Here is a 15,096-nt window from a genome sequence, read left to right as displayed (position 1 = left end):
AAGATGAGCAGAATGATAAAAGAGCCAGATCAAATGGACTTACAATAATCAAACGAAAACTAAAGTTGAAGGTTTCACTTCACAAAACATCTTTAAGACTTCAAATGACAAAATAACAAACTTTAATTCCATCAATAAGCCCGTGAGGCATCACTGACTTTTCAAAAAGTAAAAAAAAATGATGAATATATAATTCCAGAGATTAATGTGGGCTCATAGTATAGCATGTGCTTGGAAGAGAAGGCAGCAAAGAGCAGATGCCAATCACAACAGCAACTGAGACAAAGGCAATGAAGGCTAGAACTATGTTATGTCCTTGGGAGGAAAAGGAAAGATACCCCTTACGAGCACTAGAAACACTCTCAAAGTGAAGAAAATGCTTCTCAGAACAAATAATCAAAGACCAAAATTTTAATTAAAAAATATAATTAAGTATTCAGTTGAAGACTGTTCTACATAAGGGTACAGGAAGTGATATATAACCAGAAGAGAATTTACATTTAAGCATTTCAGGTACAGAGAAAAATAAACTTTATTACCTCACTGCTGGAAAACACAAAGAAATCAAGGAAATAGTCAAGTAAACATCATTAACATGAAACAAGATAGGCAATAAAATAATTGTTTGTTCTGCTTGCTGTGAAAACAAAGAAGAGAATAAAATTGGTCTTCCAGATGAGTAGATGTCAGTCTGATTTCAAAAGCTGAATGGCATAATTCACATGATAAAGAAAATAATCAAAATACAGGAGGGCAAGGTTGCAAGACTAGCTCAGAAAATGGAGAAAATTTTTCTGAGGACCAGTGTGAGACTTGAGAAGCACAACCACGCAGAAATGACCAAATAGGTTAGCTTCTAAGAAAGGACCCTTTGTAACGAAAGCAAGACTTCTTGTTAACATCCACTCTGTTGTGTTAAAGCCATATTTATGTAAGTCTTTCTGACACCTCACAAAGTCAAACGTTTGTACAGGCCTATTGCAATAAAGCAGTGGTTCTCACCACCCTTTTGAGGGTGGGACATCCCTTTCACAGGGGTCACATATTAGATATCCTGAATATCATATATTTACACTGTTATTCATAACAGTAGCCACATTCTAGTTATGAAATAACAAAAAAAATTTTGATTGACGTCACACTATATTAAAGGGTCCCAACATTAAGAAGGTAGAGGACTACCTAGTCTTACATAGACATCAGGAGGTAAGATGTTTTAAATGTTCTTGGGGTGGATATCTAGTCTCCTCTTTGTTGGGTAAATGCTCACTTCTTTGGCTGCTGTTGTCCACTTTGAGCCCTAGTCATGTGTGCTGGCTGTGGGGTCCCTGATAGGGAGTGTTCTATAGGTCAGCAAGTGTCACATAGAAATAGACATTAGCTAGAAGGGAAGACTGAAGAGGTGACAGGAAAGAGCTAGTGGAACCTTTGGTCTGCATCAAGAGTGGAAGCCCTAAGGAATGAGGGTTGGGTGGGGACAGAAAACAGGTTGCAGCATAACTGAGAGGAGCTTTGAATGGACAGCAGAAAGGAGGATAAAGGTCACCTTCCAGCCTAGTTTACCACTGGGATCCCAACTGGAGAGCTGTTATGTGGGTCTGTAGGTATCACAAAGGAATCAGGACAAGCTGGAAGGGGGCTGGAACAATGACTTTGGAAAGAATTTCCCATAAAAGCAGGGTTTGAAGAATAACATGAATGTATACAAAATGGAAGATGATAAAATAATGTATTCTGCTTCACAAACAACAAGAACTCTTCCTAAAAAGCAACATAGGCACACGAGGGGAAGTGGCTTGACATCTAATACAGCCTTCAGCTTGAGCTCTATGTCTGTATTCAACAGCTCAGCAATGCTAACGGGGTTCCCTAAGCTTTGCACCTCCCATCTCTCTCACTTCAAGCAGGGGCAATCCTGCCTATTGTGCTGTGTTTTGCAGGACTGAAATAGCAGTCTCCTTGCATACACTGACCAAAATGTTGGGTTTTTCGTAGGTGCTCAGTTTCTCGGCTTTGCATTGTTTTGTGCTTATAAAGTCCAGCAAGGAGACTGTGATCATAAAATCCTCTCAGGAAACATTGTCTCTTTATACAGTATCACATATATACTCATTGAAATCAGTAGAGTTTGCAAAATGAAATTCATGGTGAGATGTTTACTGAACAAATGAGGGATAGTATGCAGAAGATCGTCCATGGGAGCAGTAACAGCAGGAAAGATGACATTCTCAACAGAGCGCCTTCAGAAAACAATCCATGCAGAAGGAAGTAAAAATGAACTTTCAACAATAGTTTCAAGCCGGTTATTTGTCACATTTTCTCCTTATGTTTTATGTCAAGCAGCTGATCCGCCAAGCTGGCAGAAGCAACTGCTCCAGGATATTGAAAGACTCTTGGCCTTGCAGAGCTGCTGTATGCATCTGTGGATAGCTCTGCAGAAGAAAACTCTCTGGAAGGAATGTTTTATTGAAAGATTAAAACTCAGAAAGTAATGAAGTGATGGATAATAATGTTCTATGTAGTTACCAAGGATAGATGCTCAAGAGACTTTTTACTTTCATAAGACAATGAACTTATGATAGACACCATGGTCTGTGAGATGCAGTCTCTTGGTGAGTCTGCAGTGGAAGGCAGTAGAGTTCAAATGCTTCCAGGAGCCACACCAAGCAACACATGGCTCAGCTTGTTGCCTTGTTTCTTTTACCATTGTGCAGTGCAGCTATAAATCTACAGCTTTTCTCCTGGCCAGGTGTCTTGCTCAGCACTCCCGGCCTTGCTAGTGATGACTGCAGACACCACGTCCTTATGACTTCAGTTGGCCTGTTCTCATCCACATCTCTTTTTCCAGCACAGTGCTGCTCATTTCTCATCGATTGGCTATGGATATGGCAGCATATAATTAAGTTGTGTGTTATATTCAATAAATTCATTGTAGGGATAAGGCATTGTCCCTTCTCCCTTTAATGAGAAAATGCTGCAGAAGACATAAAAGTTCTAGGAAATTATACAAAAATCATAGTTTCTGATTAAGCACAGGAGTAAGGAACTATGTTGGGATTCTCTTGCTGAATATTTAGAGATCCTCAATATGTAATTATTGACTTGAGCATTGATATATTACATGGAATACCTACTTTCTCTGATTAAATTTGTTTCATATCATAAAAGCCACTGTCCTAGTGTTTCTTGTCACGATTAGCTTCCAAGGAAGGAGGAGCCAAAGGTAAAGGAACCTTCGGTTCCTCATTAACATCCAATCCCTGTGCTCAAATGCAGCTATGTAAGTCCTGGTGGTGCCTCATAAGGTCAAGTGTTTGTGAAGCTACAAATTTTTTCTCTTTTTATATATTAAAAAATTCCAATTCCAATAATATAGCCATCCAGAAGGACAAGAAAATACATACATGATTAACACAGCCAGAGGGACTTACCTCACAAAATGGCCCGTAAATTTGTTAAGTGACATATTTGTACCATAATTTTGTTTTGTTACATTAATATATTTATGGAGAACTTCTTATATTTGTATGCATAGAAACATTAAAATGGAAACTGTGATCGCCTCCTTCTGAGCAAAACTACTCAAATTATTTCTCATTCTGGTTTATAGTAAACCTAATACTGTCTGTTTCTTTCAGTTTATCTATCCACTGCTCAACTGTTATTGTTTTTCTTGTTATTTCCTGTATATGTTTTAAAGTTAATGTGTGGAAAAAGGACAGATTTGTGGACTCTGTTCTCCCCTTTCCCTTTACATGTGGTCTTGGAATTATAAGCAGGTCTCCAAGTTGTGTGGTAAGGGCTTTTACTTGCTCAGCCACCTCACTAGCTTTATGGTGACTTTTTAAGTTTGATTTATCTGGTATATTATTTTAATGCAGTGGGGAGCTTTATGCCCAGGGGAAATAAAAGTTTCTTTCTTTAGATTTAATATTTATAAATAATTTTATGAATTCTTGATGTATATCGAATAAGCATTCAGATGATGATGTGGAGAGATGGCTATACTTTTCTGAATCACATTGGTAAAAACAATAGAAAATAATTCTTAAAATTCAGTAACCAGGGAAAAACAATTACAGAGAGTAGTGGACTCCTTACTCAATTCATTTTGTTACTTAAAAGAAAAAATAAATGTTTTTTTTTCTGATTTTCAGAGCATGAAATAGTGATAAAGGTTCTTTCTCCTAATGATTAAAAGCCCTGCAGTTTTTGTCCCACATAAATAGTACCTGCAATGGTGCCTGAATTTGTTGATACCTTGTGTCGTTATTTCCTCCTGTCTAAAACTTCCCCTGTCTATAGTCACAGCAGTGATGCACAGAGAGCAAGTTTAATTCAGGACAGGATAAACCTTTGAAAAGAGAAATCATTATGTTGGATTCCACCCAAGCTTGCGGACTTGTTATCTGTATGCAGCTCATTAGGTGACTGAAAAGAAGATAGTTCAGAACCATTTTCTAAATGACTGAAACTTCCACATCCAATGACGTCTGTATGTCCCAGAAAACAGCACACAACAAATTATCTACTGCTATAATAATATATATTTCTGAAAATAATGCTAAATTTCTTATCTCACAGAAACATTAACATCATTGTTATATATGAGAAAACTAGAATCCTCGCTACCTGTGTGATCACCTTGATATTTCAGCCATGCCAGGGCTATTGTTGGGAACTTGTGCTAGAAGCCTAAACTGTAAAGTGCAATGACATGAAATCTGTGGTGAGATCATGAGTGCAATAGCAGGTATCACACATAGCACAGAAGTTTGAGTGTAATGTTCACCTTTTACTAACTGACTTTGTTTACATTTGTGCCGTTTTATCATTGTTATTGCTGTTGTTCTGGGTTTAGACTCATCACATCACCAGGAACTCTCACAACACAACCTCTGTATTTCTCTGCAGTCTACTCAAGAGAATAACAAAAATCAGTAAAATTGAAATCTGTACAGAATCTGAAGTATTGTAAATAATATATAGTTGGGAACTCTATTGTCCCATATATTTCTTACAGATTACACAGGTATTTTCTTAAGTAGTTTCAATTCATTTTAATGTAAAACTATTATTCCACTCACAGGACTTTCTTCGTGACTTCTTTATACCTTAATTACTAATATTATGTATTCAAGTCACCGTCATGAGGTCACTGATAAAAGCAATAGGTGTGCTCACTGGTTGTTTCTGTTGCTGTGGTAGCAGACAACTCCATAGTTGCAGATGGCAATCCCTCATTGTCAGGAAGTCAGAGAGGCAGGAGCCTGAGACAGCTGTTCACATCACAGCCACATTGTGCAGCCAGAAATCAGTGCATCCATGCTCACTTTCTGGTTTGTACTGTTTGATTTCTCCATTGTTATATAATTCAGGACACCTTGCCTAGGAAATGGTATCACCTACAGTGGACTGTGTCTTCCTGCAGAAATTAAATTTGTTAAGATGATTTCCCATAGTCCAACCAAATATATGCAATCCTCCATTGACACTCTGTCCCTGGGCGATTCTGGGTTTGTCAAATTACAATTAAAGCTAACTGTTACAAATGTCCCTGAATGAAACCAAATGGCTATTTAGTTTCAAATATTTCTAAAAGCATCCACATAAATTTACAGACTCATTACTAATATCATTATAGAAAAAAGTTGTGGAAAATAATAAAGTATACCTAAATATTATTCATCACCTAAAAACAACTTACTTTTGAAATTTTCCTCACTGCACCTGCACAATCTTCGTAATAAAATCAAATACACAACTAAGCCATAGACACAGTCTAACTGTATACCTTGACTAAAATTGTCTCTTACATCGTCGTCATTAAACTTCTATCCATAACATTATCTAATTCCAAGATAACTGTCTTGACAATTGAAATATTTTCCTATTTATCAGATCAGCATCTCTCCTTCCTCCCCTCTCTCACTGTAGGCTACCTAAGCCTTTTTAGCATCACACTTCCTTTTCTACAATTGTGATTTTATAGCTTTAATTTTCTATCTCAATAGAATTTAAATTTTCTACTAAATATGAAAGGCTTTAAAAGAAAAAAACCTATTATCTCAATTAGACAGGTTCTTATCACCTCCTTCTTGTCCTTTATCTAGGATAAGGAAAGAGAGAACCTAGGATTGGGTCACCATCAGTTGTCTTGTATGTAATTCATTGGTCAGATCTTGTCACAATGAAAACCCAAATCTAAAAAATCACTAAATTATTCCTATTCACTTTAATTGGTGGGGAGAAGGGCAGAGCACTAGACCTTGAAATGACACATGGTATGCTACCAGTAGTCACTTCTGTCTCCCTCTACCTGTGCATATTAATTAATTCCATCTAGATCACGTTAATTTGCTTTAATAACAAAATACTTCCTTCCATGGCATGAAGGTCCAGTGAGCATCACATACCAACAAAGAGCAAAGACTTAGATTCTCTTCTTTCTCTCTTGGAGAACTCTCTAACATACCTACCCTTTTAGGAATTAATCTACATGATGAATACAACCTGGATAATCTAATTGGCCAAGCTTGAACCAGGTTTTCAAAGTACATTAATACCAGAATAATAACCAGAAGCAGAAACTCTTAAAAAAAATATGGTGCCTCTCTACAATTCTTTCAATCAGAGATGTAAGATTTTTTTTCCCAAAGAATTGCTCAGAAAACAGCTGTTGTTCTTGAAAGACTAAAACATACTAAATATGGTCAACAGATACATTGTAAATAAAAGTGCAAATATCCATCATTTGCACATAAGGAAAAGATTTGCCAAGTTTTCTCAACTCATTTGTTGAGCGAAACTTCATAAGTTCCTAGACACGACACCAGTACTACATGAGTATTACTGTTAGTACCAGAAGAGTCTCCAGGAATTATGCAACACCTGCTATCGCATAGAGTAACCAACTAGAACCAAATTCCCAGCCAATCACAAAAAGCTCATCTCTAATTGCATCTCCCTCTGGATAGTGCTAATACTGGGGTGAGTCACTGGTGTGTGCAGTACACATGGAATTCATCCATGGATATTGGTCTTTCACACTCTAATCCTATGAATGTGCATTAAAACTTGCAGAGAACCCACTGAAAATGTAATTCAGAGCACCACCTAAGTTCTTCACTAGGCTTAGTCTTGGGCCCTGACTTCTAACATTTTAATAAGTTGTGCAGATTTTTCTGATGACATCAGCTTTTTTTTCAGCAATATGTCCAATATGTCTGAACTACAGTCAACTTAGGGAAATATGCCCTGGATCTCCATAAGCGATCGTAATAAAGAAGGAAATCAACAGCCATAAAGACTCTGAAAGAGGGTAATGGCTGTCAGCTGGAGGGCATCCATTTATTAGGAGCTGGGGCAATTTGAAGTCATCTTAATGACACATAATTCTAAAGTAGGCCTGTCAAGTAAGTCAGGAGTGACAAGTGTGGGGAGAAAAACACACACACAAGGAATACAACAAGGGCTCTTAGACAATAGTCAATTAAAACCAGGTGTAATCAGAATATCAAAAAGTTACCTTCCTGAAGAAACCAGTCCAATTTCGTCTATAATCTGGTGTCTCTTGAACCTACTTATTGTTCCTTTCTGCATCAAATCATGTTCAACATAAGGATTTAGTACTTAAGCTACACATGAATTGAGATATTAAACCCTGACTGTACCACACGGTGATGGTTATTTACCCCACGAAATGTAAACTAGAACTTAATTGCTGAATTTGACCAATTGTCAAAGAGCGAAGCATAAATGAAGTGTTGTCCTGTGTGCCCAGTATGATTGCTCTTGGAGTAAAGATAATGAACCCAGTCCTAGTACCTACAGTGCAGCTCAGCTTAGGTATTGTGATTCAAATCCTCTTATTCTTCCCTTTTTACTTTGCTTTATTATGCAGTTTAATTTCATCTGTTTTAATAAAACTAGTGTGCTGTGTTAATATTAAATTGTGTTCTAAAGGGAATATTTATTTAGGCTGAGAAAGAAAACCGAAATAAATTACTGAAGATTCAGATACCTTTTGTCTGAGCTTTTTTTGTAGAACTTTCTAGAAGTAATTACAAAGAAATGCTTTTCGGGTAAGGATTGATTTGTACCACTTTGCTGCAACATTCTATGACACTTAGGAACTCCCAGAGTTCACAGGGACTGGTAAAGCTAAAGACTTTTGATTGAATTTGCGTCTTGATAAATGAAGTACAGAAGAATAATCAAATTAACAGAAATGAAAAGAAAACTAAAGGATCTATTTTAAGAAACTGATGATATTAAAGATGATGATGTCATTTGAGCAAAGGTGGTAGTGAGAATGTTTATGTGTCTGTGGTACTTAAACACAGGGCTTTGAGGATAAACTTTCCACCCCTCAATACACTCAGCTGATTTTACAACAGATTCTGGTATTGAAATACTTACAAGAAACAGAATAGAAAAGCAGAGTCTGGGAGGGCATAAAAGGAAGGAGGTTTGGAAATGGGGGAAGGAAAGGTATTCAGAAAGGCAGTATAAGAGAGTACTACTTAGAGAGAGAGAGAGAAACAGAGAGAGAGAGAGAGAGAGAGAAACAGAGAGAGAGAGAGAGAGAAACAGAGAGAGAGAGAGAAACAGAGAGAGAGAGAAACAGAGAGAGAGAGAGAGAGAGAGAGAGAGAGAGAGAGAGAAACAGAGACAGCTTAAAGAGCTGTGTTGAGTGATACCATTGTGCAAGCCATTTCACTGACACGCCATTCACCAGGCTCCTATGTGTGGCACACGTGCGAGCAGAAAGCAGTTGCCAGGATCCAAGTTTAATGACTGGCACTGATTTTGAGCACCTCACAGCACCTGGAACTTCCACTATAGGGAATCCAGTTCTCTCTTCTATCAGCCATGGGCACCCCCAAGCATACATGTATATATTGACACACATATAATACATATGCACACACATTTAAATGATTAAGTAAACCATTAGAAAGGTTTCTAAACTTCCCGTGTTGATTAAAGTTTTGAATAATGTCTATGTAGAGAACAGATAGACAACCACATTCTTAAAGGAATATTAGAATCTCACCAGGATGACTGACCCTAATTATGCTTTTTATTTCAGCACATCAACTACCAAACTATAGTGATTTTCCATGTAATATCTCCAAGACTAGAAAGAAAACTGCAACATTCATTTTATGCTTAAAGACTATTCTTTATTTCCCAGGTGTGATGGGAGAATATGAGCCGAAAATTGAGGTCCATTTTCCTTTCACGGTTACTGCTGCTAAGGGAACAACTGTTAAGATGGAATGTTTTGCACTTGGCAAGTAAGTAATATTATTCTATAATTAGACACCATTGTTTATTAAAACATGACTTAGCTGTTTGGATCACTTACTTTGCTAGGTTTCACTTTCCCAGAAGCCCCATGGTGACTATAGGGTTTTTAGAAGAAGGGAGTCTGGGAATTGATGTGCAACCTGGTCCCTTGAACTGCTAAGTCATTTCTATGCACAGCACTGTTTGGGAAATGTGTTATTTTAAAATCAAGGAAGCCTGTCTAGATTGCAGGAGAGTTTTCGGCCCTCTGTCTGCTGACCTGAAAATCTTAGCATTGTCCTGAGATTTCCTTCAGCAGGAGATGAAAGGACAAAGGACTCCTCGCTATTCGTGTGCAGGACGTGGACATCGAGAGTGTGAAGACTGAAAGGCACATGGTTCAGAGGTAGAATGCTTGCCTAGTAGTGCAGGACATAAATGAAATCCCTTGAACCACAAAGGAAACAAGAGGTTAAGCGAGCCAAGGGGAATTTCTCCAGGAAGTTCTTGCCATGCAAGAGCAAGGAGCAGATGGTGGTCATGAGAACCCACGTAAAGAAATCAGACATGTTGTTTGCTCTTGTTAGTGCAGCACCTGGGAGGGAGACAGGTGGGCCCTGTCAAATGCTAGATCCGGCCTCTCTGAACTACTTGACAAATTCCAGGACAGTGAGGGGCTGTCTCAGATAGTGTTTGAGCAAGCACAACAGTTTGTCTTCTGACTCCTATGTGCACAAGCATGCATACTTGCACATATCCAAACATACACATATAAGCAAACCTACTGGAGACATGTACTGTAAGAGACATAGGTTCAGGGATCAGATTGTATATTCCACTGTGTATTAAAATAGTAACATGAGAATAAAGCTGTTGATGTGTACAACCCATAACATTCTCCAAATAAAAGATGGTTGAGAACACATCCTGTTGGCTAGGCTGAGTGACCCTGCTTCTGGTTTAAAGCTTGTGCTGTGTAGTTGCTTGTCAATGATGTCTATAGTGCATGCACTAGCATGTGTAGCATGCTGATGATGTTTGATTATGGTATTCTGGTTTGTTTCAAACATGAAGTTAGTATTTTTAGAATGACAAAACCTCCGGGTCCCTTCAAGATCTATAATTATAATTTGTATAAATGCATCTCTTTCACAGTTACTAATCATTTACCTCCAGTTGCGCTAAACTAACATCCACAGTATTACATAGATAGAAAACATGTTTCAGAAATGTTCAGCATTCTGAGTAGCAGTAGGCTCAGCCCATGGAGCAGTAGAATTCAGCCGGAGGGCTACGGAGCAATACTCAGCACCATGTGTTATACTTTCAGGACAGACTTGACAAAATGTCTATGCAATTCCACTCACATCCAAGATCGTGGTAGACAAAACAGTTAACGTCTCTGTAGCCCGCTGTTTAAGCAAATGATTCCACAGTGGAAATATAATTTAAAAGGAAATATGCATGAGGGAGGTATGTGGTCATGTGATCAGGTGCCCAAGGAACTCTTTCAAAGCCAAAGGCATTAGGGAAGTGCATGAGACAGGATGATACCTTTAAACTCCGGTGTTGCTGCCATTTGCCTGGGAGCAAAGTCCAATTCCTAATCTTGACAAATGGAAAAATAATATATTCCAATGGGATTTCAAAGGCTTTAGTATATCCTGCAGTTAAATAATTCTTAAATGCCAAAACTTGTGCTAAAGCCAAAACAAAATAGGGGTCATATTGTAAAACTAATTAGAAAACTCAATTTATAGAGAAAAAAAAACAGCATAGACCCTTTCCCCAGGCAGCTTATTTAATAAGTTAGATGTGTTTGTTTGGGAGAGACTTGAAATATGCTTAACATATTGTCACTTGGAGACTCTCTCCTTCTAGGTGGGACCCAACAGTTTTAAGTTATTTATTTTGTCAAATCTTTATTTTCTCCAACTTCTTATGCTTTTCTTGTTTCAACTCACCAAAATAAATAACCTAAAAAAGAAGTCTTTCTTCCAAAAGACATACTGCATCTGTGAAGGCGGTCTCTTTCTCTGATGAGTGCTTAGTACCTTTTATGTGAATTGTGAAGACTGGAGGATAAATCATTATGAGGAAATATACAAGTACTTAAAACTCACCTGCTACTACATAAAAGAAAAATGACTTAAAGAGGCATCTTGACCTGTTTGAATTTCTCCTTAGCATTGCAAGAAGCTGCCCATCATCCCCAACATGAATACTGAAGTTTTAAATGGCTGTCAGAGTGGTTGCTGGGTACTCATAGCTGAAAGAGTTGCTGACCACTTTCCTGATGCAGTAGGTCCTGCATCATTTTCTCTAGAACTGTAGTATCTGTCTCTCAGTGTCAGTCAGGATCTAACCACACAGACAGATTTTGCCTTTCACTGTGTGTGCATTGGGTGCTTTAACCATGTGTCCCTCATAAACTCTTCCTGACTGGATTTCAGAATGGCAATCTCAGAACTCCATTCTTTTTCATGGTCTCATAGTCTTTGCACTTATTCTTTTTTAGACCAGAAACACCACCCATTACTTCCATAGCAGCTGTCATCCTTAGCTCCATTAAAAAGATTCTTTATATTGGATTATTGTATATATGGTTGATAATACATTGATGGACTATTGTGTATGACTTATCCTTACTACTCTGCATCCAAAATATTATATGCATTTCCACCTACAGCATCTTTGATGGAATTTTAAATTTTTATACTCATGTTTTGATACTCAAAATGAGTCTACATCAGTTAGGATCCCAGAAAAACATGGATTACAACTCAGATAGATTAAAAGAACTCAGGAGTGGGTCAAGTTGAAGATCTGTAATTGTGGTAAGGCTGAGAAGGAAAAGAAAAATGGGACAGCTGTAGACTTGGAGCAGTGAGACTCAATATTACCTTCAAGAGAGTGAAGCACTCATGACACCAGAACAAGGAAGAGCTGGAGATGGAAGCGTATGAGGGGCTAAGCAGTGGAGAGAAAGTTACTCTGACCAGGACAAGAACATGGATGAAGAAAACCTCAGGAATTTACTTATTGATTTCTATTTCTTATCATTTCTCGTCTTCTCTGGCAGCTCCCAGGAAGCCAATTAGGAATTCCCCACTCAGGTAGCTTGCAATTAAGAGGATGCAGTCATCAGAGAAAGTTTAGAGGAAAAACAATGGCAAGCAGAAAGAAGAGAGAATAGTATCCCTCTTGAAGACATCAGTCTCATGAGAACAGAGCTTGTGTTCCTCAATAGCTCACCACTGTGGCCTCCCCCAGTATCCACAAGGTGGATGGTACTCAAGAAATAACGGCTGACACAATTAATTACCTTTGACATACTAAGTCCACTTAAGTCAACTACTTATTTATAAATAACTTATTTATACTCCACCCTAAAATGTACCTATGTTTGTGTTTTCTGTACTTCTATCCATGGATCTGTGATCATCTGTTCTATTCAAATATATTTGGAGTCGTTCTCTGAACTTTACCTTTCCTCTTCTATTCTTGCCTCCATTTATTCATTTTCCTATTGCTTTAGTTTTAGTGCTTCTCCATCTTGTTTGGATTATGTAATAATGTTTATCATGAGATCTAGTCTGGTAATTAAACCTTTACTTTACATCCCAAGGTGTATTTTGCTGATATTTATCCTAGGTAAGACATTTGGATGTAACTAAGAGAAACATTTATCATATACAAAGGTTAAAAAGAAGGATTGTGTGTGCATGTGTGTGTGCTTTCATGTTTGTGGGGTGGGGAGAAGGGAGAAATGGAGAGAGGGAGGGAATAAGAGATTTTTTGCAGTAATGCATTTAGGGTTAAAGAATAGATGACCATAAATATAAACTATTAACTGTTTGAAATCTTTCTAGATTATATTGAGGCAGTCTGGGTTTTCTTTTCTTTTTCTTTTCTTTTTATTTTTTTAAAGAAAACAAACTATCATTTTTATTATGCATACCTATCCAAGTTTCCACTCCATTCATTATTCCCCTACCCCACCCCCATCCACTCCTCAGAGAAGGTAAGGCACATAGCTTTGGAGAAGGTCCAAGGCCTGCCCTACTGTATCTAGGCTGAGCAGGTACCATCCAAAGAGAATAGGTTCCCAAAAAGCCAGTACAAGAAGTAGGTATAAATCCTGGTGCCACTGCCAGCGGTCCCTCAGTCTGCCCAGCAATGCAACTGTCAACCACGTTCAGAGGGACTAGTTTGGACCTATGCTTGTTCCTTCCCTGTCCGGATGGAGTTGGTGAGCTCCCATTAGTTCAGGTAGACTGTTTCGGTGGGTGTTCACATCATGGTCTTTACCTTTTTGCTCATATTCTCACTTTTCCCACTCTTCAGCTGGACTTTGGGAGCTCAGTCCAGTGCTTCGATGTGGGTCTCTGCTCGTTTCCATCAGTTGCTACATGAAGGTACTATGGTTAGATTACTCCAACCATTGAATAATCTAAGGTTATGATATTCATCAGTCTGACTACAGGACAAAGCCAGTTCAGGTACCTTCGCCTCTATTACTTAGAGTCTTAGCTGGGGTCATCCTTGTGGATCCTGGGAATTTCTTTAGAGCCATGTTTCTTACTAACCCCATAAGGGCTCCCTCAGTCAAGATATCTTTCTTTGCTCTCATCTCTGTCCTTCCTCCATTTTGACTATCCCATTCCCTCAAGTTCTCCTAATCCCCTTTCCTTCTCCCCTGCTCTTCCTCTTCTATCCTCCCTTCAACCCCGCCATGCTCCTAATTTTGTCAGCAATCTAGTCTATTTCGACTTTCCAGGTGAATCTGTATTTGTTTTTCTTAGGGTTCACCTTGTTATTTATCTTCTCTAGGATCATGAACTATAGGCTCAATATCCTTTCTTTATAGCTAGTGTCCACTTATGAGTGAGTATATACCATATTAATATTTTTGGGTCTAGGTTACATCACTAAGGGTGGTATTTTCTAGTTCTATTCATTTGCTTGCAAATTTCAAGGTGTCATTGTTTTTTACCACTGAGTAGTACTCTACTGTGTAAATGTACCACATTTTCTTTGTCCATTCTTCGCTTGAGGGGCATCAAGGTTGTTTCCAGGTTCTGACTATTACAAATAATACTGCTATGAACATAGTTGAACAAATGTCTTTGTAGTAAGTTTGAGCATCTTTTGGGTATACAACCAAGAGTGGTATTACTGGATCCTGAGGTAGGTTAATTCTCAGTTTTTCTGAGAAACCACCATACTAATTTCCAAAGTGTTTGTTATATGTTTTTATTCCCACCAGCAGCGGTTGAGTGTTTCCCTTACTAAACATCCTCTCCAGCATAATCTATTATTGTTTTTTTTTTTATCTTAGCCTTTCTGACTGGTGTAAAATGGTATCTCAGAATTCTTTTGGCTTGCATTTTCATGATGGCTAAGAATGTTGAACATTTCTTTAAGTGTTTTTTGGCCATTTGAGATTCTTCTGTTGAGAATTCTCTGTTTAGTTCTGTACCCCATTTTTAAAATTGGGTTACTGGGAATTTTGATGTCTAATTTCTTGACTTCTTTATATATTTTGGAGATCAGTCCTTTGTCTGATGTGGGGTTGGTGAAAATCTTTTTCCATTCAGTAGGCTGCCTTTTTGTCTTATTGACTGTGTCCTTTTCTTTACAGAAGTTTCTCAGTTTCAGGAGGTCCCATTTATTTATTGTTGCTCTCAGTATCTGTGCTACTAGAGTTATATTTAGGAAGTGGTCTCCTATATTCATGCATTGAAGGCTACTTTCCACTTTCTCTTCTGTCAGGTTCAGTATGGTTGATTTTATATTATC

At 38.0% G+C, this 15,096-nt stretch overlaps 1 protein-coding gene across 2 annotated transcripts in view; it reads left to right on the top strand.

The window, feature by feature from the left end:
* Cntn5 (contactin 5) overlaps positions 1-15,096 on the top strand; it is a 1,138,775-nt gene that overhangs the window by 837,205 nt on the left and 286,474 nt on the right. For both annotated transcript variants that reach the window (XM_041657731.1, XM_041657730.1), the window contains one exon: positions 9,200-9,302. In XM_041657731.1, the coding sequence (XP_041513665.1) occupies positions 9,200-9,302 (103 nt within the window). The remainder of the gene's footprint in view (positions 1-9,199; positions 9,303-15,096) is intronic.

Source organism: Microtus oregoni, unplaced genomic scaffold, assembly GCF_018167655.1.
Source record: "Microtus oregoni isolate MIOR12 unplaced genomic scaffold, Mior012 000008F_ref0000371, whole genome shotgun sequence".
Lineage (NCBI taxonomy): Eukaryota > Metazoa > Chordata > Mammalia > Rodentia > Cricetidae > Microtus > Microtus oregoni.
The sequence above is the reverse complement of the archived record's forward strand: the minus strand, read 5'-3'. Positions and strand labels throughout refer to the sequence as shown.